General features: G+C 38.4%; 1 protein-coding gene across 1 annotated transcript in view; it reads right to left on the bottom strand.

Annotated features, from left to right (window-relative positions):
* Nucleotides 1-23,879, bottom strand: part of si:dkey-112m2.1 (transmembrane protein 132D) — a 219,941-nt gene extending 196,062 nt beyond the window's left edge. The window contains exon 1 of the mRNA XM_053478240.1: nucleotides 23,099-23,879. Coding sequence (XP_053334215.1) covers nucleotides 23,099-23,156 — 58 coding nt within the window. The 5' untranslated portion in view covers nucleotides 23,157-23,879. The remainder of the gene's footprint in view (nucleotides 1-23,098) is intronic.
* Between the last annotated feature and the right edge of the window lie 518 nt (nucleotides 23,880-24,397).

Raw genomic sequence — 24,397 nt, 5'->3', positions numbered from 1 at the left:
TTAATCAGTCTTACAATTCCTGCTTTATCAAGCTGTTACTGTACTTTCTGAGCGCTAATTAAAAGTTTTAATTGTGTTAATGACCTGTTAGGCACAGACCCACATCTTGCCTTTTTAAATTCAGTGTTAAATGTTACTGTGGCCTTTCACAAACAGAAAAAAAAAATTCTAGTTTCTCTTTAAACCACTCGATAAGAGAGGAGTCATTGGTCCTGCATCTCTCTACTGAGGGACCTCGACTCCCTTAGAGACATCCTGTCACCTTTGTCCCTTCATCCTCCTCTCCATCTGCCTGATAAATTTCAGAGGACACTGTAAATCGTTTCCAGCCCAGGAGAGTTGGCATCGCTGGCTCACAGAGCGAAGCACACAGAGCAAAGCAGACACAGGGTTAACATAAAACAGAGTCCAAAATCACTGAGTGTTGTTATGAAAACTTGAAAACAAGTTTCCAAAAATCTGAGTCAAGCAATACTATTTTCCAAAAAACTTTATTACACTCTTACAATGAATGACAGGATTACCTTTACCACAATTTCTCAACTTTCAGTATAAAGTAGACAGATCTAATCTCAGGTAAACTTCAAACAAAAGCTCAAATTTCACTAAATCACTAAAGCCACTATTCACACAGGATTAGTATAATCTGGGGACCTTGTGAGATTTAGAAATTACCTCCCCACATCTAAATTTTGTGTAGCGCATTCACACAGGATAAGCAAAGCCTGCTGTCTTACTCGAATTCACTGACTTATCTCCCAAATATGATGTCAAGTGCACTATTTTGGATGGGCTATTGTTTGGAAATGTCTTGTCATTATTGGTCTACATGTATGATATAAACAGATAACAGAGTTTTCCTTATTGCATGTTGCCATACGGTACAGTACATGTTATCCATCTTCAGCAACCGCCCGTCGTTCCTGAGCTGTCATTGATCCAGACTCCCTCTGCCCTCTGGACCTGTCTGCCCCATCCTGATGCCCCACTTCTGGTTAGAGATCTCGTCACATGGATGCCCCGTGTGTCTCTTTGGGATGCGTCCGGTGTCTGAAGACAGTTTCACTCTACCATGAAGACAGTTCTGGCCTCGACTGATGTTGACAGCTGTTTCTCTGAGGACTTGACTTGGCTGCAGTTGCTCAATAGTTCAGGACTGGAATTTCTTATGAGTCTACCTGAGCCTCCAATAACTACCTGGATTCCATATTAATATCAATTAACATCAACTGTTTTACTGAACTGCCTGCCACCTAACACATAGTATGAATGCAGATCAATTCCTGCTCTCTGTTTTACCCAAATGAGGATGGGTTCCTCTCAATGTTTGTAGCTACTGCCATATCAGGGAATTTTTCCTTGCCGCTGTAACCCTCGGCTTGCTCATCAGGGACTATCTGACCATTTTGCTTCATACACATTCACATTCCATACACACTGAAATAATTCTTTTGTTTGTGTAAAGCTACTTTGCGACAACGACAATTGTTAAAAGCGCTATACAAATAAAATTTAATTGAATCTGATCATTCTATTTGCTTTCACTCTTCTGATGTTTTTCAGCTTTCTCTTTCTGCACATTGTGTTGTATGTTGAACAGCAATATGACCCAGCACCCAAAATACTTTCAAAGTACTCTAACATAACCTCCATGCCTCACGGAAGGTGGACAAAAAGGTGCACAGGAAACAGAAACCTTGGAAAAAATGATATATGACCCCAGAAATCCTGGCCAAAACCTAGACATGCTGATTCCCACGAGACTAATATTATCACAAGACCTCGTGTTTAGTGTAATACTGTATGGTGAGTCATTTGCAGGGGGAATTTTTACCTTACAAATTACAGACATGCTCGATTCACACAGGATTAGGATCACGGACAACCTGCGCGTTTCTTACAAATGACCAGAGGTCACCAGGTAATACTAATCCCATGCGAATAGGGTGTTGTTTGAGTCTGATTAATTATGTTTAATTACCATCGGGATTTAATACTAAAACTGTGCACACTGTTATTGATCCCCACACACAAACAAATTTTAGTACAAGTTACACGTGTGAAATAAGTTTTTATACAAGATATGTCTTAGCGTATATGATTCTGAGTGTAGAACTATTGGAATCATTTTAAAGAATGACAATAAATATACTGAGGAGTCTTTTCCTTAAAGAGAAAATTATATCATACTACTGCTAACAACAAAAGGAGGGTGAAGCCTAGCCATATAGAACGGCACGTCTGACGAGCATTGTTTAGTAAATGTTTATAGTTTAAAAGTTTACACATTTTTTACATTAAACAACTAATTAAGGGGGGGGGAATAATTTAAATAGTTATATTTTTACTTTGTGGGCTGCATGATGTCCATTACCAACACTACGGTCCCATTCATTTGTCCTTTTATGGTAATAGTTTTAAAGCCCATAAAATATATTTTATTCACACTCTCACACACACACACACACACACACACATAAGCACTAAACCCTGATTAAGATGATATTACACTGCAGAATAAAAAATAAATAAATTAGTTGCACATCTGTAATTTAATCAGTTTTTACAATTCCTGCTTCATCAAGCTGTTGCTTTCTGAGCGCTAATTAAAAGTTGTAATTGTGTTAATGACCTTCTGACATGTAGCACTCTAATTCTCACCTCATCAAACATCTCAGCTAGGGTCTGCCCCCTACCGGAAACGTGCATATCTGTTTGGGCAGACTGATTTATGCTTCTGCGTAAAGTTTACACAGAGGATACGGCATTGTAGGCATTTTTCCTTCTCTGTGTTCCCTCTGCAATTACACAGCCAAACCACTAGTTGGCAGTGGGGCTTCTGTGCCACTGTGCAGAGTTTATTTTTAAAATGCTAAGTGGCTAGCCTTTACTTTAACTATGTTCTCTCAAGCAAAACTGCCATAAACAAGTATTTCTGTAGTAGTTCCTGTGCTTGTAACCCACAAAAGGGAAAGACTTTTCATGAGCTCTGTGGTTTTCAGGTTAATTTTGACTTAAAGGTAAATTGGCAGAAAATAGCTATTTAAAAATTTTGTCAAAGTTAATAAAGTAGACAGGATGGCACACCAGCTCATTACCACTTTAGTTAGCTAGCTAGCTTAGCTAAGCCATTTGTTTACATTCATCATCTGTTAAACAGTCACCACAATTTAGGTCTCCTCCTCTTCAAAGCAAATAGAACCACATGGATCTATTTTTAAGTCACAAAGAAATACTTCTTTATTTCACATTTATTTATACCTGCATTCACAAAACATTTGTCATTCTTGAACATCTCTGCATTTGTTTGTGGATTTTTGATGGTAAGATTCACCAATGCTTTTTTTGCAGGCTCCTTTTAGAGTAAACCGTTCAGAGTTTGCCATCTTCAAACACACACATCATTTTTTTTAATTATCTGTTGTTCTGATGTTACATCACCTTATATGTAACAAAAAAAAGAGTAAAAGCGCCACATCTTTTTTTCAGGTTCAAAAGCTTCTGATTATGTTTATATGTGGTGGTCCAGATCAGATAGCGCTCTATATTGCACACTATAGAGAGAGACAGTTCTCCAAATCTCACAGCACACCACTTTAAAAGCTCAAGAATGGCTCCCAAGTGCCACAACATAAAATCATTCAACGCCACCATCCGAAAGTCGCAAAACTGCCAGTGCTCTCAGGATGGAAGAAGTGTTACACTCTTGCTCCTCTGTCAATCACAATGACACTAGCCAATTGCAGGTGTCTGTGAACTCATGCATACAGAAGGGGTCAGCACTTTCCTACAAGTGGGTTGTGACAGAGTTAGCTGTCTTCACATAACCTGAAAGAAACATATGATTGCCTTTACCCATCGTGGTTGGTACCTGAGGTATGACCAGATTTTTGTGACACCTGACTGTTGGGTATGAAAAGGCCAAGACTAAATTAAAAAGAAAATTGCACAGAATCAAGACTAAATAATTTGCAGAAGCATGTATTTTGAGCTTTCGCGTGCAAAGTAACTCCAGTCAATTAGACGATAAGATGGAGAAGGAAATTCAAACCTCTCAAGTCAATTTTTTTCACTGGACAGTATTTTTTAATACACTTCAACACTTTGCATGGGGACACATTTACATTAAGTTATATTTATGACAAGTGCAGCAGCAGGAGATGTCGGCTCACAGCGAGGCCTCACTTTCAGACTGAATAAAACCAAAACATAAAGCGATGATTTAGTTCTAAACTCTGCATTCTCTATTCCTGCCCATTTACATTGTAATTTAGGAGGCTAAAGCAATTTTAACATGAACACATCAGCATATGATGAATCTATTGCAGAATATACACTCAGCTTTCTATGCTGAGGCCTCATGACTATCAAACCAAATCCCATTACAGGTCATTGCAGCCTGTTACATTCCATTACAGCCTACACTCCAAATGCACACTATAGCTTAGACTTGGACCTAAAATGCCCATTACAGCTCACACCCTAAAATAGTGCACAGTACTACTGTCCATCATTATTTACGCCAATTTCGGCCCAATTCCGATGCCTATTACACCCTATTAAGGCATATAGCTAGATTTCTATTATACCTAATCAAAGCATATACCCAAATGCCCATTACACCCCATTAAAGTCTCATCTACATACCCATTACACCCTATTATTGCCCTTACCAAAACACCCTTTATGCCCTATTAAAGCTTACACCCAAGTAACATATTATAACATATATCACAGCCCAAAACTTAAACATTAATTATAGAACATTACAACCCAGTTCCTAATTACCAGTGGACCCTAAAAGTCCATATGTCTCATTTCATTACAGGCCATTTATTACAGGTCATACCTCTAAAGTCCATTATAATTGATTATAGTCCCTTATGGCCCACACTAACATCCCTATTACAACACAGTTTAATACAGCCCATCGCAGCCCAGCACAGTTCATCAGAGATAATTAACGCCTATTCCCAAATGTCTATTACACCCCATTACAGCCTATACCTAAACATGCATAACAGCCCGTTATAGCCCACGCCGAAATGCCCATCACACCCCATAACAAGTAATATCCCAATGCTTATTAAGGCTTACATCCAAAACACAGATTTCACCCCATTCTACCATATCCATGTGCCCATATCCAAATGCCGGCTCCTAATTCCCTATTAAAGCCCCCAATAAAGCTCATAGCCCCAAATGCACATTACTGTCTACACCAAACATGGATTACATCCTATTATATCCCAAACCCCATTTTATGCCGTATGGAATAGTTTTTATTATTATTGTATGTATAAATAATCACCCTCCATCCATCTAGGAACCTCTCTAGTCCAAATAGGGACCATGGAGGCCAATGGTGACAACTGTATTAATTCACATTTTATAAGAGCATTGTAGGGCCACAGGTCAATATTCCCACACTACGGGCAATTTGGGAACGCCAATTAGGCTAATCTGCTTGTCTTTGGAATGTGGGAGAAAAGCGGAGTACCCGTAGGAAACACACCAAGCACTGGAGGAACATGCAAACTCCATGCACACAGACCTGACTGATACCTCATTTCCACTACACTGGTGCTGGTGCCAAGTGCCGCATTTACACTAGACAGGAGCTCAGCGGGAGCTGCATGAGAATATGTCACAGGCCACGCCCACTAAACAGAAACGACCATGGCCGAAGTCAGTTTACTGGTTATTCTCCAAACTAGTATGAAAATGTATTTCAGTATCCAAAAGCAGCTTTTTCGACGTGTTATAACCGCTGAAAGTTTTTTTTCAGTTTTATTAAGCCTATACACTATTATCGGTTGTTCGTGTGAAGCCTGCGACTATTAGTTCTTCTCTTATTTTCTCATACACTTTTTTTTTCTTAAAGCACTTTCCAATTTCGGCTGAATCTCGGCAACTGTCCAAAATGCCGGAAAAACGCTTTGGTTTCATCCGCGCTCCACATTAACAGACTTTGGGTCTCCGCCATTTTTTTTAAACACTCCCTATAACTCCGCCCACCGCTCATGACCTCACGGGTTCTCGCAACTAGACCAGCAGAGTTTAGGGGCCAGTTCGGTGCTTATTTTAGGGCTCCCGGCACCAATTTTTTTCTGTGGAAAAGCGCGGCACTGGTTCCAAAATTGGGAACCGGCACGGAACCGGCACGGGAACCAAAGCAGTGGAAAAGGGGTATCAGGAATCAAACCCAGAACTTGGAGGTGCAAGGCGACAGTGATAACCACTAAGACATCGTGCCACCAAATATCTCCCAAAACTTCTTACAATGTGGGAAGTAGCTGAAAGATTTCTGTGATCCAGACTCATTAAACAGCAGCAGTGCATTAATATTTACTTCAAAAAGTTTTTTATGTGAGGCTTTTCCTTCTAGCCAACCAGAGAAGACCAGAGTCAGGGGTGGAGAAAAGGCCATGAATCAGTACACTAACACGCTCTAGTGTTCCTGCTCCAGTTAAGTAGATGATAATGTACCTCTTAAGCAGGTTCATCAACTGGCATTAAACTTCAAAAGAATAAGAAGGCTTTAGAGACAGTGTTGTATAATTAAGCATTTTTCTGGGAAATAGGATACCTGTGTCTTAAGTATGTAATAAGAATTGTGTATACACTTGAGTATACATGAGCTCCAGTACAGGTTCTAGACCTGATATTAGTTGGACTTGGTTATTATCAGAATGGGTGGGTATTCAACACTGCCTAGGAAGGATTTTGTCAGTGTGATCTGGCAACCTCGGTTGCTATAGCTTCAGGATTCTAGCTTTAAAAAACAATAAATAAAAAAATACATAATTTTTACATCGGATGTCATGTTTTTAAAAAAAATATTATGTGTACTTTGGCATATGTAGTTGTTTTTTTTATATTCAATCAAACCATTCCAGAACAAGAGGAATGAAGCAAAGGTTCTCCTGGCATACATTTTTTTGCTGAACTGGTGGAGTGATACAACCAGTGCAGTTCATTCATATATTTATTCATTTTTCACACTGCTTATCCTGTACATGGTCTCAGGAGGCCAACAGTCTACCCCTGGAGACTTTGGGCACGAGGCAGGCTATACCCTGGATTGGCTAATCCATCACAGGACACATACAAACACAGACCTAAAATTGGAATAGAACCCTCAACCCTGGAGCTGTGAGACCACAGTGCTAAGCACTATGCCACCAAGCCATCTCAGTGCTTTTAAATACGCTTAATATAATCAGCAAAAAAGTATATAAGCACTCTTAGCTGCTTGACAGATAAAATTAACTGTTATATAAAAACTAACAAACTGTTGTATAATCTTGGTTTGGGTTCTGGATTTACAAAAGGAGTAGTAGGAGCAGTTATGGAACAGGTCAGCTAAGGAATCAATAGCAGCTGATAACAGGAACATTGTGAGAGCTGTAAAGAAAGACCCAAAAAAAACAAACATCAGCAACATCACCAATAACTTCTACAGTGCAGATGTTAAAGGAGGTTCTTCAAGCCTATATTTGAAGACAACGTCCTAAAATATAAAGGCTATAACATAAGCTACAAGCCATTCACCATTTCAGAATTTGCAAAGAAAGACAGCGATAAAGCCACAAAAGTTCTGGGATCAAGATCTCCCAAAGTGATAAAGTCCAAAGTGGGAAAAAAAGGATCTGTTCATGATCCAAAACAAGCAAGCTCATCAGTCAAGCATGCTGAAATTAGGGTCATGGCTTGGGATCGTATGGCTGTTTCTGAAACAGGCTCATTAAGCTTTACTGATGGTGTAACTCAAAAGGGCAGGAGCAAAATTAATTCAGAATTCTACAGAAACACTCTGTCTGTCAACTTTTAGAGTAATGCACAGTCTAATTGGCAGGAGCATCATCATGCAGCAAGACCCAAAACACACTGCCAACACAACAAAGGATTTCATAGTGGGAAAAATGTGTTCTTGTTTGTAGAACAGTTTTATGAAGAAGAAATTGATATGAGTTGTATAACTGACATTTTAAAGTGTTGTGTTTATTTAAGTAGACCTGTTAATTGCTTACACAATTAATCCAACAGGGCCACACCACAGTCACAATAAACAACTGGAAATGATTTCCACTAGATTTTGAAACATGAAGGTGGGATTTGTGTACGTTCAGCCACCATAGCATGAGCACGATCAAAACACTGAGGTTGGTCAAAGAATTCTATGGAGCAGGAATGTGTTTACAAACGATGTCTTCATGGACCATATTATTTAAATTATAAATGATTATAATAAATTTTTTGGTCAACAGTGTGGGGAGGATCCCTTATATGGATGGGAAGATCAGGTGTCCATATATATTCGGCATACTTTAAATAAAATGAGTGTATAGTTGTATAGTATACAGTATTATTAGTTGCAATAGTACCTTAGCTACAATAATACATTCAACATTTGTACAGTGGGAAGTAATAAAATGTGTAATGAATGAATTAAAGTGCAATCAGCCAAATATGTTTTAAGTGTAGTTTCGACAAGAAAACAAGCAGAGAGCTCTGTTAGAATGATGATAATATATTGGTAGAATTTAAGAGCCTTTTCTGACACAAAATAATTCCCTTTTCTCCAAGCTATTACCCTAAGTGGCATTAGCTTGGCATTCTGAGATCTAATAACCTCAGAAGAGAATATTCTTGAGTAGATTTTAATTAAAATAGTATCATTACCGTATACTTTACGTAATGTTGAGTGGTTCAACATTATTAACACAAACTAACTAAATATAAATACTGATTTCTACAGCAATGATGGAGAACAGGGGAAAAATATACAAGTACAGGCCAATAAATATTTGGACATTGACAAATATATTACGTTAGGTGCCTGCCACAGTCTGTTTAAAGGGGGTGTCAGTGATCCCAATCCCCACACCTTTGTCAAATTCAGCAAATTCTTCTCATGGGCTGCTAGCTGTCTGCACTGTGAGGGCTGAAAAAAAACTGGGTGTTAATATACAGTCTTGACTCTGTAAATGCGAAACAAAGAAAGTGGTGCAAGCTGTGCCACAACACTATTCCAGCCAATCAGCATTTTTACTTGAAATGCCCGTCCATGTTACCTATTTAGTGGGCTGTGTTTCTGAAGGAGCAATAAAATAAGTGTTGAATTCAGATATCAATAAGCCTTCTTCAGTATCACCCAGTATGAACTTAAATAAAGGCTCTGTGCAGACCTTCAGAATTATGTTGAGGGTGCTCACATCCAAATCAGACGAACAGTGGAGGAATTACAGCATGTTTTATATCTGAACCCGCCTTTTAAAGGGAACATAAGTAATTGGACAATTAACTGCTCAGCTGTTCCAGTGCCAGGTGTGCATTTACAAGTTAGGTCTTTTACAAGTAAGCTGATAAAAGGTCTAGATTTTATATCAAGTGTGACATTTGTATTTTGGAATGACTTGCTGTAAAATCTCGATATAAACTCAAAGAAGCAAGACAAAAACAAGACAAAGCCATCAAAGAAAAAAAACGGCACCAAAACTAAATTACTGTATTGGTATATTCTTGAGAAGAGAAAACAAAGGCCAGCAGTTCCCCAAAAAACGGTGGTGGATGATAGAAGATTTTTTCCCTAATGAAGAAAAAACCTTTTTATGCAACTCGCCAGATTAAGACCACATAAAACCACAGGAACCAAAATGTTGGAAAAACCCTGTAACAGTAACACCAAATTAGAATTATTTCCCAAATACTTAAAAAAAAAAAAAAGGACAGTTGAGGGCCCCCAAGTGGCGCAGCCCTATCATCCTAAAGAGACCTGATTGGAGGGATGGGAAGCACTTAGCACTCTCACATCAATCACGGCTCTACAGCACTGTCCTCTAAGTGTGTTACGCCGGACCCAAACAGTGCGGGGGCTTACAGTTCAAAAAGATGCGGTTGGTGGCTAGCCTTCTCCTTCCCTGGTGGGAGGTTATAGCCTTGATGTGGGAATGCAGGTGGGTATTAGAGAGAAAATTTGGATAAATCCTAAAACAACAACAACAACAAAAACTACAGTTGTGGGCTGACAAGACAGATATCAACTGGTATCAGAATGGGGAAAAAGTATGAAAAACAGATATAACTGCTATATCTTATGCTTTACTGTGATCTAATTTGATCACAAGCGTATCAAATTATCTTATGGTGTGGGCATGTATATCTGCAAAGGGGACTGATTACCCTGAACAAGCAGAAACTGAAGACCGGGGACAAAATCCAGCATCTATTGATGTCTGTGGGTTCCAGACTTCAGGCAGTCATTGATCGCAAAGGATTTGCAACCAACTATTAAAATGACTAATAAAATTGAATTCATGATTGTTAGTTTGCTTAATTACTTTTGGTCCTTTAAAAGGGGAAAGTCATATATAAATCCTATACCAAGCCCTATACTGTTTATCGAATTAAGGTGTAAATACACTTAAACTGAAGCTGACCTTTGAGTTTAGCAATACTTATGTCAAATATCATTTTTTTAACTAACCTGGCTGTATTTTTTTTATTATATATAAATTTGTATAATTTTTTTAAATATATCTACTCTTAAGATTGTTTTTCTATTGAATGTTTTTGAGGTACTGCAGAGATATATTAAACTTCTTTTTGTTCTAAGTCAAACTCTGATTAATACAAAGTGCTGACACTTTCAGTGCTGAGCAGTTCACTTACTGAAGATGCTCAGTTATACAGTTCATTAATAAAAGCAGTGCATCTTCAGTTGCTCTTTACTTCCTGTGTGAATTGAAGGAGGTCCAGCTTTCCATTGATTGGCAGTGTAAAGGTGGTTTACAATACAAATTCCATCATCAGTACCAAGCAAAACACACATATAATGCTTTAGACATCATCACCACCTAGTTCCAGAAACAGAGGTGATTTACCACCATGTCTGAGTCTGAGGGCACCTTTGCCAAATACACATATCAAACCGGGACTTGTGATGAAATAAACAAAGTGAAAAGCGTAAAACAAAGATATAAAACTGACATTTACAGTACAGACAACTTGAAGCACAGTACGGTGATGAGACTCTTAACTTCAGTAAAATATCTGAATGGTGCGAATATTTTAAAGAAGGCCGTATGACCGCGAGTGAGGATCCCGGCCGAGGTGGCTCAGAGTCGTACCTGTGAACATTCAGAGAATGAAACACCTGATCCTTGAAAGTGGACGGAAAACCTTTCACCAACTTGTAGAAAAGACCCATCTGTCTGTGGGAACTGTACACACTTGCACATTACAAAAACATCACAGAGTTTTTGACATCACCCCCAGACAGTCCTGACCTCTCAACAAGCCATTTCACATGTTTGGCCATTAAAGTAGTTCCTGGGAGGCCACAGTTTTAGACATGTATCAGATACTGGAGAAAACTATGGTTTTAACTCGATTTATCCAAGCACTAGTGCAGGGATAGCCGACCCTGGTAAGAGCCTGGGTTCTTACAATACTGGGTGCATTAGTATAGAGAAATAAAGGTTGTACTTACTCTTATAACTGTGTTCTGTTATGCACAATCAAAAGTCCTGGATTGACTTGAACGCCCCTCTAGTAAACCACCTTTACACTGTCAATCAATGGAAAGCCCCTCTATAAAAACACCTTTGCTTCTTTGAAAGCTCACTACTAAACAAATGGTTCAGAAACATACAAATAAAAAGTTTTAGATTAGTTGTGGAACAATTTTGCCCTGAAATGCTGGAATGAAAGCAATACTAAACTACTGTTTGTGGCACTGCTGTGATGAAGTTGCTTTAATTCTGCTGAATTGTTTACCCACAACGGCACCTGCCAGTGTGTTTTACTCCTTTCATATCAATAATGATTACTAATGATTACAATTACTATTCATTAAGCAACAGTTAGTTCCAGTCCACTAATTTGATTAGGCAAGTGCCTTTTATAAGAGTGATGATGTTTACTCCAACAGTACTGGCACAATTCACTTTGTGTATGACTTCACTTATCAGTGTTTACCACATAACATTAGGGATTCTTACTTTATTCCTTTACATTAAAACTCTTAATACACTTACTGTAGTACGGGCTGTCAGACAGTTTGTGCATTGGCATGACAAAACAAATACAGTATATACAGTATTAGGCAAAGTCTTAGGCAACATATAATATGCTGTACCAAGTTTTGTTATATATGTTTATTATGTCTGCATAATTATGTACAAAATTATTCAATATTTCCATATATAACTTAAAAATTAATAAATAAATAACATTACAGAAGAATATATGCATGGCTGTAAAGAAATAAAATATAGTACAATACACACCAGTTTTCAGATGTACGCCTAATGTACGCTCCTGGGATTTGCATAAAAATAGAAAGATGCGAGTGTGACAAAGTTACCAGAAGAACTCATTCTCCAGCAAGCTCAAAACCGGTCTGTCTTGTACAGCATTCTAGCTTGTAAAATATTGTTTAATTAAAATCTTACAGAAACTTCCAACTTTTTAACAATTGCACATCATTTTCAAACCATTTTTGTGAAGCATCCAACATATCAATGGAAGAAAATGTATTCAGAAATTTGATTGAGCTATGTACAGTATGTTATGTTTTTTGATATGGCAATTTATACACTGCCACATGCACTTGACTTCAGACTTTTTTTCATTTTAAAATGATATACATACATTATATGTTTGCTTTTGCGGTGCTTAAATTTTGCTTTTCATATATAATCCTACAGATGGTGCACTCTAAACTATTTACATACGGGCAGGCAGCACAGCATCCAGAGCAAATTATTTGCTAGGTTTGTTTAGAATTGTAATGAAATCTAAAAAGAATTATTATAAAATCATAATAACAGAATCATAATATAAGTTAAATCGGCATCTACGCAAGTATCGAGATCGTATCAGTAAACCCAGCTGATATCGTATCAGTAAACCCGGCTGATTCCCATCCCTAATAACTGCAGACACCATTGTAAGAACTGCTGTTACAGAAAATTAATCATCAACTTCTGGCAAAATCGGAATATTAATGAACCTGGGTGGGTGGGACTGCTTTGTAAGTCGGTCTGGCAGGAAAAGACTCTATAACAATTATTACATTATATAGCCATACTTTCCTCGAGTTAAATTAGTTTCTTAAAAAAAAAAGCAAAAAAAAACATTTTACTTTGAAAGCACACACACACACACACACACACACACACACACACACACACAGCAGGTTGTTTCCCACTGTTAATTTAATGAACACCACAACCTGCGGCTGTGAAACAGTTTATGAGCTTTGTAATTTGGAATCAGAGGCAGTAAATATAGGACGTAGGAAATAGCGCATTTACTACAATTGGCCCTAAACACAAGGAATCATTAGATAAATAAAGAGTCGCCTTTATCAATGCATTGCTTAGCATAAAATATTAGTTTAATTTACAGAATGTAATGGTTCCAGCTAAGTTAGCATGATACATGAGACCAGTACCGTGCTAATGTAAATCCTTATAGCTGGTCCATGCAAATTGCAACAGCATGAATCCATTGACCCAAGCTGCTTTATGTCAACAGTGATGGTAGTGTTATAGTGTAGGGAAAAACTCTAAACCTCTTAATATCAATCAAGCATGGTTGGAATGGCACAGTGAGTATTTACTGAACAAATGCATCTGTTCACCTTCTCAATTTGGCCATCCTACAGCTACTCCCAGTAAAATAATATCCCACCCCACAAAACACAAATCATTTTATATTGTTTTCATAAACATGATGTGATTTCAGTGTACTACAATACCTCTCCGGTGACCAGATCGGAATCCAACAGAGCATGTTTGAGATGTGGTAGATTACAAGCATGATTGAGCAGCTGACAAATCTACAGTCATTATTTGATACAAATCACGTCAACATGGACCAGAACCTCCTCGCACAAGCCATGCTTGAAGAACTGAAGGCAAGCCGAGAGCCCGGGAGAGCGCTCAACACTATGAGTATGGTGTCCCATACAAAGGGGACAGTTAAACATGTACTGTATGCAATATTTAAAGTTTTCGCATGACACAATGTTAAAGGACTGTTTTTGAAAAGACAAGATACAGCAAAGAATGACAGGGAGCTCTCCTGTGAGCTGGAAGCAGGGGTCTGATGTCATTACCACAAAAACAACAAGCCTATTAAGAGTGATTACAAGAGCTGCCTGTCTCGGTCACATCTGTGGCTATGCCGCTACACAGGCTATAATCACCTTCATCATAATGCAGAACGGTTCGTTCTCAGATGCTTTTATACCGCTTCCGGCTCAATACATATAAAAATAACAATAAACACACGCACACAGACACTGCATGCAGATATCTCATTCGCCTTCGGATAACTTCCTGCTCTTTGTCGAGGAAAGCTAAAGACTCTGAAGCACTCCATTAGAGCCTTAGAGCTTTTTGTACCTGTCCCTTAGTGTTATGGAGACCAATGTGATAGTACATATAGAACAAAATAAAAATAAAAAATTATTTGATACTGCTTGTAACAGTATATAATTTGTATAATTACTCATTCTTGTGTTCATCGTTTTATCTTTTGGCATCTAGAATATCCACACTCTATACAGTATGCCATCACTGGGGACATGTCTTGTTCTACAGTAGCATCTCATTTGCAGTGAACATGTTTACTTGATGCATTCTGCCCTGTGCGTTGTCCCACACTTCTCTTTTCCAGCTTCTTGATGGAGAGACAATAGTTAGAGTTCATTAATTTGAAAGACTGTGGATTAAACTGCTGAACCGTTGTTACCTCAGCATGCCCAAGAATGTGATTCCAGTTTTATACACCAATCAGTCGAGCCAGCGGTCTCCCAGGGACGAGCATCTGCTGAACCTCAGCTCAAACATGCAGAGCATAAGTTAAAAACACACAGCATCTCATTATGAAGGTTAGCATCCTGGTTCAAATGGACGCGTGTAGGTGAAGGTGGTGGTGAGATATCATCCAGTTTAACAAAAGCTCGTACATTTACTGTTCTCTATATTTAGCTAATTCGCTCCGCTGCTGTCAAGTGTGTTTAGCTTCAGCAGGGGTGAGGTGTCTTGAAGCCTACTATAATTTCAATTATATGTTGTAAACCAAATAATAAATAAGTGAAATTGGTTTCTATGTAACCACCTCAGCAGGAAACACGTGACAGCCCTCAGCCTTCCTGGCTGAATGGTAGTAAGTAGCCTTAATGTAAAGCCTCAAGGCTTTTGCATAGTGCTGTATGAACTCAAACCACAGCTTTACGGACATTTCATGGAATTCAAGCTCGACATGTACTGTAGGTCCAGTGTTTGTTAATTTTTCCCAAATTAACAGCTCATTTATTTGAGATGATTAAAGAAAGAAAAGAAAAAAAAATAAGATATCTTTTTTACATTAACCTGTGTATACATAATTTCACATCTGGATTTTTGGAGTTTCAATACCAGGATCTTTGAAAACGGAACAGAATTTGCATAATTAATTCTTAAAAGCATAAAACAATAAAAATGCACGGCATCTCTTCAAAAAACAGCTTTAAATTCTTGAAGACTATTTCCTCTGCAAATATTTATAAAGACTATGTCTTTATTAGAGGACAAGCAAAGTATTTGTGTGTCAACTGACATGAAAGAATGTGTGGAACCTATCGGAACGCTCTCAGGACTTACACACAGACACACACACAAACAAACAAACACGGCTGTGACACAGCGGGGAGCACAACAGGGAGTCAGGCAGCAACACCATTCCCAAATAAAGCACACTCATGTCTGTCTGTAATGTGTCTGTTTGCCTGTCTATATGCCAGTCTCTCTTTCAGTCTTTATCTGTGCTGATACATGATTCAAAATCAATAAAAATAATATTACAACACTGAAATATGGTACATCTAAACTGAATACATATACAAAAAAAACAAACAAACAAAAAAAAGCATGACTGCTACAGTAATAACAAAGCAAACCACCTCGGCAGATAAAACTATTTTTTTAATGAACCAGAGATAGACTTGTTAGAAAAATCCAGTGACCTTTGCAGCATGTTTGGTATTTTCCACAGCGCTTTCTCCCAGATTGGATCATCCTCCATCACTGCGCTTCACCTCACTCTCACACTGAATTAACTGCAGAAAGGAGGAGGCTGCTAACTTTCAGCTCAGCTAAATTTAAACGGAAGAGAATCTGTGCTCTGGTCTGCTGCCCTGCTTCTTCCACCTTTTCTTCCGTATATTACAGCAGACAGATAAAACAGCCCGACTGGTGCACATCTCACACAGGCAATTTCCTCTCCCACCTGCTTTCTCTGGATTTCCCATCATCAGTGGAACACCATTTCCCAGAGGTCCTGCAAATGCTTCTGCACAGGACCCTGACACCCGAGCCTAGCCGAACCGGGAACAGTCTGAACACAGGTGTCTGGTACCTCTATTCAGACATAAATCAGCTGAAGATTGAAACATTAATAATCAATGGGGGAAACCCTGGCGTACAAATGAGAGCATGTCAGCATGGTGTGTGAATTCTGGCTCTTACAGTTCCTCAACCTCAGCTATATCACTGTTGTTCATCTTAACCAGAGATATGTGACTGTGTTAGATTTCATACATTATTCAAAATTTTATTTGCAATGCTTTTTAGTTTCTTTTTTTTTTTTCCTCCTGCCGATTTTCTCCCTAATTTATTTCACCTCATCTTGTATACCGCTTTATCCTGTATTCAGGGTCGCGGGGACCTGGAGCCTATCCCAGGAGGCTTAGGGCACAAGGCGGGGTACACCCTGGACAGGATGCCAATCCATCGCAGGGCACACACACATACACACTCTCATACACTCATTTACACACTAAATAAAGGAGAGAACAGGCAAACTGCATGCACACAGAGACGGGAATCGAGCCTGGCTGGGAATCGAACCGGAGGTGCAAGGACAGTGCTAACCACTCACCACCGTGCCGCCTCCTCCCTAGTTTAGTCGTGTCCAATTCCTCCCCGTCACTAGGGGGCTCCCACATTAAGGCTACTACTACAACCCAGTCGGGAAGGCCAAAGACTATAACGTGACGCCAGCCGACCGCATCTTTTCGAACTGCTCGTTCACGCACCGTTGAGGGCGGCATAACACACTCGGAGGACAGAACTATCCGCTCCTTCCGCTTGAGTGGCCTCACAGACGCCCCTGATTGGCTGCAGAGCCGTGAATAATGTGGGAGCACTAAGTACCTCTTATCACTGCCCTCTGAGGGAGCTCGGCCAATCAGCTTTCTCTAGAGTCCGGCTGCAAGAGGGTACAGCATCACCCAGGAATTAAACTTGCAATCTCCAGACGTTAGGGTGAGCACTTGACCACTGCTCCACTCATGCGTTCTAAAATTTTATTTTATTTTTTTATTTCTCACAATTTAAATGAACTAGTCACCATGACCCTGACCATGCAGTTACTTTAATACCAGTGAAGGAATAAATGCTGTAAATGCACCGTACAGTATGTTTGTGTCAGTGTTCATGGGCGTGGCCTTTTCTTGTCCCACAGCATGTATGAATATTCACACTCACCTAAACAAAGTAAAAACCTCCTGCTCATGAGATACATATGTTTGCCGCATACCCGTCATGTAACAAAATGTGTCGTGAATGCTTTCTGCAAGCCTTCTAAAGACCTGGACTCCACATCTGTATTAGTATCCGCTCAGAACATGTTATCTAGAGATTTTCAGATCGATCTGCCATGACTACCGATCAGCCAACTGATCCTGCAGTGACAGCACAAGCGCTTCTGAGTGGTGCAACAGAACTGCACTTGCTGTATTATCACTAGATCCCAAGTTCAAATCCCACTACAGCCATCTGTAGCTGAGAGCTTTCAGGAAAATTATAGCAGCACTAGCCAATCATGTGTGTTTGGCTCTATTCCAGCCCTAACAGTGCATGTTTTAAACCTTAAAACCAAAGCAGCACAGATCTGTACCGGCAACACAGCCTGGGTCAGTGACTATTCAAAAAACATATATGTGCTTACATTACATGGAATGTTGACACGCAGGCTTCAGACATCAAACGGTACATTTGGGTTTTTGGATATCTTTGCTTTTATAATAAATGTAATTCCGGAAAATGGGGATGGCCTTTTGAATTAGACATTTGAACATCTAGTCACACTAGTAGTATTTGGTGCAATTGCCTTTTAATTGCTTGAACCCAGATCATGAAGCTTTCCACCAGCTTCCCGCCAATATTTGCTAAACACTTTGCTCGTTCTTTATGACAGAACTGTAACTCACTCAGGTTTGTGTTCAGACACACTTTTTCAATTCAGTCCACACAATTTCTGTGGGATTCAACTTACGCTTTGGGATGCCCACTCCAGTGCTTTCACTTTGTTGTTTTTAAGTGATTTTCTAACAATGTTAAAGGCATGCTTAGGATTACTGTCCTGCTGGAAGACCCCATTGTGATCAGGAGTTAACGTTCTGTCTGATATCCTAAGGTTTTGAGATAATCCTCCCTTTCTTATAGTATTTATTTCCTGAAGTACAGCCCCTTCTCCAGCAAGAAACCCCTACAACATGATGCTGCTTTACAGCTGAAATGGTGTTCTTCTGATTAAAAGCCTCTACACAACTCTAATGATTAGAAACAATCTGGTCAGATTTGGCCAGTTCATCTGACCAAAGGACACTTCTTGAAACCAGCTTGTTTCAAGAAGATCTAGGTCTCTCTTAATAATGAATGTACATAAATAATGGATGTACAAAAAGATGTCACACACTCTAATATTTGTAATATTTGATGTTTTGATGGCCAATTCATGTGTGAAAATGATTCCTCATGCTCCCAGAACCAGTTTACAGTTTGAGTCATGGACTATGCCCACCTCATCAGGGAAGAAAAATTTCATCATTCATGTCAATTCAGTACATTCAGGCTGACTTAATTTTATCGCCACATATCGTTGCTAAGTCTAGACCTGACCAACATAAGCAACCCCAGATCATAACACTACCTCCAGAGGCTTGTATAGTGAACACTATGCATTATGGGTTGCATCGCTTCATGTGCTTCCCTTCTTACCCCAACCGCCCATCTCTAGAGTCAGTCTGGTCACATCAGACCTCATGATCTTTTCCCATTACTTCGAAGTCCAATCTTTATACTGCCAATTACTTTAAAGCTTTTTTTCCTGATTCTTTTTTTTTTCCATTAGTTCGGGGTAAATTTTTCCCATTCATATCTGTATGTTAATTTCTGTCTTTTACTTGAACCATATGGTGTCTGTGGTCCCCAGACTTCCCTTCGAGTTGTTTGAAAATTGCTCCTAAGGAGGAGCCAAACTTAAGGAGGCACACAATGTTTTTCTTGCATGAGTTGCTTGGAATTTTCCATGCTATCAAAGGAAAAAAAAGCCACTGGAACTAAATGCAACCACAACCATTAACTCCTGATTACGAGAAACTGGCCAATCAGCAGCATCTTGAAGTTACTGCATCAATTTCAGGAGAGTTCCAGACTTTTTAAAAAGACTGTCTGCATGGTCTATGTGAATTTTAAACCCATTGAAATTTGGAGGGTTTATTTTTAGGCCCTGTCTTTTATTGGCTCATCTCTCATTTAAAATCATTACATTTTCGTAATTGTACTGTCGATTACCTTGCGTCCACCATTTAACTTGTCAAACAGAAGGAGAAGAAGTGAGGCAGCAACCTGAACTTATCATTACAAATAAAATCACATGGGGAAATTACAACTGCATCATTTAGCACCATTTTTTTATATTACTGCTTCTGGGGTTCATGTCTCCGGTCCACTGCCGCCATACAGTAAGTAATTATACACTATATTGTACAATTTATTTATGTCGTGCAGCTGGAGGATGAAGGTTTAAGAGCGTATCTATCAGTAACGTATGAGCACCTCGGGCTGCATTTAGCCAGTGTGTCTCACTCTGAGGTAACACCCTGCCTCATTACTCCAGCCATTAGGTAAGGAGGGAAAATCATTTCCACTTCTCTTCATACTCGGAGCAGCCGGCTCCACTCACCAACAGCATATTAAACATACATCACAAGGGAGAGGAACATTAACACACACTGAGAGTGTGTGTGTAAAGGAAATGAGCTTTAATCTCTAACCGAACATGGCAAATGATATCTGCTCAGTGCTGCTTCTGTGGTGGTCCCTTTTCATTGATGGATGGGGCAAAGCAGCGCCAAGAATTTGTGCAGCACAACAGATGGATTCATTCGGTAATTGCACACCTATAAAGTGAGTTGGACCTGATAAAATGACATTTATGTATTTAGCAAATGCTGCCAGGTCAATAACAAATACAAGTATATTTTTAAATGTGCTATTATTTAAAGAAATTTACAAATTTGGGCATTTATTAGGAGTGATTCAGCTGCTTCAGGGTCTACTTGGAACACCTTCTGATAGGGAAACACAAAGAAAGGGACAACCAGATATTTTTCAAGCGTGTACAAAGTTTTCCAAGATCCCCTTTTCTGTAATCTTAACACACTACAGTGATTCGTTTATACTTTTAGTGCTGTACAATTACTCACGTAAGAAATCTAAATCACAATAAGGACCTTTTACAGTTATTTAATTGCTAATGATTGTAATTTATTACAGATGTTATCTACATAGTCAGAAGTTTATAAAGAGATTGTCAATATATTTAAGTATTTCTTTATTTCAAATGACTTTTGAAATGATAAATAAATATCCACAGAAACATTTTAATGAGATCATTTGTGCCATTATTTGTTCGAATACAAATTTTTTAATTGCAGCTAAAATTGAAATCTCAATATGTGTCGCAATAACATAAAACAATAAGAATGTGACTTTTTATCAAATCATAAAGCTCTAATAATTTTAGTTTTGCTTTGTGTTTACTATCAATATTTAAACTTTAAAGCAAGGTCATGAACTCCCTCTAAATCTAAATATAATACTCAATTTTCCAGGTTAAAGCATATTATTTAAAATTTACAGTACATTTAAGAGTAAATGAGTCAGCAGAGAAAAAAGTGAGATATACAAAATAATATTCACACTGATTATTATGCATGCAGAATAGCAAACCAACAAAATACACATCTCAATTTTGACACCTTTGTGATCAATAAATGCTGCTGAATTACAAAACAAGCAATTAAACATTGTTTTTTTTAACCATTCTAAAATGTGGATTACAGTCGCAGCACCTGCATGCTAAAATTCCTGCTTTATCCTTGACATAAAAATAAACAGACATCAGCAAAAACTCTGGCTTTTAAATGGATTCTTTTAAATACAACCTAAAAGTGATTGTGTAGGGGAAACTCAGATATATTGAATTTTCAAAGTACATAAGCTTTCTTTCTGTTAAGAAACCACAATTTTCTAAAACAAGATACAATTCTGAAACCGTCGAGCTCCCCACGATTTGAGGAATGTAAAGAAAAAGATTTTTTAGATCGTATTTATTATATACTGTATGCATGACTTATGACTTCAGTAATACATATAATTTGGAAAACATTGGTAGTTTATTACTTTATTGTAGCAAACTTATTTATTTCAACTTATTCATTTTACAAATGTCCAACATTTACCAATCCTATTTGTTTATTTATCTTATTTACTTAATAATTTCATCCTTACTTATTTTATTCATTAATTTTTTCATTCATTCATTCAGCTTGTATAGTTGTCTCCCTGCATCTTTGTCTGCGACCTCGATCTGTTCTACTGTATAATAAATGCGTAATAGTTAGGTTGAGGTATAAGAGCGTGAGAGCAGATTTCCTTATTTTTAATAATTTTCCTCAGTTATTGATGTCCCAATTTACTTTATTCACCCTAGTTTCTAATTCTTTTATATAAGACTCAGAGCTACCATCTGTTTGACATACACACCTGAACTACAGTACATTTATGCAAACAAATTCCTGCTGAGAATAATCACAGAATCTGTTACAGACATCTGTTGGCTCCTAATGGTTTTGTAATGGTTTGGCATGGTTTTGATGATCCTTTACAATATAAAGGGAACATTCAAATTCAGGCTTTGTGCAATGGAACAAGAAAGCACTTTTACTTAACATTAACAGATGTATAGAAAATAAAATGTTCATTTACATAAAATAAATATTAATTTATCAGCATCTGCAACTAAATTGAATTTAGAAATCATTGCATGCTGCTTGATTATGAATGAAACTTTTTTTTTCCCCAAACCACAGCAAGAAATAATTAAAAGCAGTGCTGAATTGGCAGCTATAAGTCCAGTCAGACATGCATCTTGCTTCATTAGAGTTAATGCAACCTGAACAGAGCAGTATAATGCAAATACTTAAGATTCAGCTGCAGGACAGACCTAGACTCACCTCTGCATACAGGAAAGGTGGAAAAACAAATGTGTCGCATATTGCACATGCATCTGTAACAAAACCTGATTGAGTGGATTATGGAAATCATTCGGAACATCAGAGCGGATGCCATAAGGGGAATTCCCGTTTGGAATTTAAATATACTGTTTGTTCGTTTTTATCACAAAGGACAAAAAAAACTGCTAAATAATGTCTATAAAGCAACACTGTAGAAGTTGATATAGTCTCTTAGAAATAAAGGTATAGAAATAGGTATTAGAAATAAGGCCAAACTAGGGAGCCTGTTTTTGTATCTTTAGTATGTACAGTATCTCTTACCTTAGAAAGTTTATATTGTACTGTATATCTTTAATTGGTTAAAAGAGAAGTGATCCTTAGGGTCTAATTATTGATTAGTCTTCAGTTCCCACTTGGTCAGGATCACGGAACCAATTTTGTCTTCATTATGTACTCTGAATCATTCTGAAAAGGTGTTCAGGTTAAAGCGTATGTGCTACAAGTACAGAACATTTACCAGTGTCAAGAGAGTACAGGTTGTTATCTTTTACTTCTGAAAGTTAAAAAAAAATAATAATAATAATAATAATAATAATAATAATAATAAGAGTTTAGAGGAAACCTGCTTTTCATCACAGAGACTAAGTAATGAAGAAAGAACCTTCAGCTGTTGTTTGTTCATTTATTTATTTATTTATTTGCTGAATGGAGTGTAAATATTAGGTGCAGCAGACTCACCTCTGCAAAGCAAAGGCAGGATGAGGGACGCGGTGCACATGCGCATTAACATCTCCATCCTCGAGGGTGCGAATCAGCGGGACTCTGGAACCTCTCAGTCCTCCTGCGACTCTTCCGCTTCCTCCTGTTCACACTCCGAGGTGCAGCGCGCGCATTGCTCTAACTTACCGCCGTCTGTTTTCAGACATATCACAGCCAGTGCATGAACTGACTACACACCAAGTCTCAATAGTCTTCTAATTGAAATGCAACGACTTTGACAGTTGGACTGATTACAATGTACGGGTTTGTGGTACTGCGGCGGAGTGAAGATGCCCCAAGCCGCAGGTGGTCTGCGTACAAGTGCAGGATCAAGTCAGCACCACGCTCATCCACGAAGATAAAGACCGATGAAAGGAGCTGGAAGAAAGTTGTTGTTTTTTTAAATAAAATAAAAAAAGACTGACAGTCTTCAACACAACTTCCAAAAATTCTGCCGCCGGTGCGTCATGCGCGTGCTCACACCAGAGAAATCCCCGTTGCGCAACAGCGTCCTTTTAGGAGGAACACAACCCCATGTCCGTTAATGCACATTAAACATCGTTCCGACAATCTGTAGCACAATTTTCATTCAGCACGTGTTGAGAAATTCGCGGCCGGTGACGAGTCGTGCGTCAAACTTAACACGCGTGCGAGTTACGAACGAGCCCAAAAAGTACTTCCAAGTATGGTTTTCGTTTCCTGTAAGGTCCAGGCAGGTTTTATCCGAGTGCTCTGTTCATTGGGTCCTGACAATGCTGTTCGACTCGATAAAAAAAAAAAACCTGGAGCGAACAAGCCGACTTGGAGACGCCTTGTTCCGAATAGCTCAGTCAGCCCTACCTAGACGCACTACTTATACATGAAAAGGACTGGTTTTCTACACCCTACGCAGTGCACTCCGGGTCCAATAGGAAGGTATTTGGGAGTGAATTGGAAAATTGGGGGGCGTCGCGTCAAAGGGGGACCTCAAATAGCACGAATAATAATAATAATAATAATACCGTTTTAATTAATAAACTAAGAATATATTCAACATAAAATATAAGCTATATTTACAGAACAACATTAATTTCATTTGTTTAGACACTTTTTTCCTCACGAGACTCAATGACTTTATGAATTTTAAAGAATATGCATGTGTTATATACTCCTGCAATAACTTACGACATTGCAGGATTATATTACACATGCATATTCTTTAAAATTCATTTTCTTCCCATAATACTTCTGCAGAATAATTATCTTCACCGACACTTTAACTGGACATTTTAACGCACT

This window comes from Clarias gariepinus, chromosome 19, assembly GCF_024256425.1.
Source record: "Clarias gariepinus isolate MV-2021 ecotype Netherlands chromosome 19, CGAR_prim_01v2, whole genome shotgun sequence".
Taxonomy (NCBI): Eukaryota; Metazoa; Chordata; class Actinopteri; order Siluriformes; family Clariidae; genus Clarias; species Clarias gariepinus.
The sequence above is the reverse complement of the archived record's forward strand: the minus strand, read 5'-3'. Positions and strand labels throughout refer to the sequence as shown.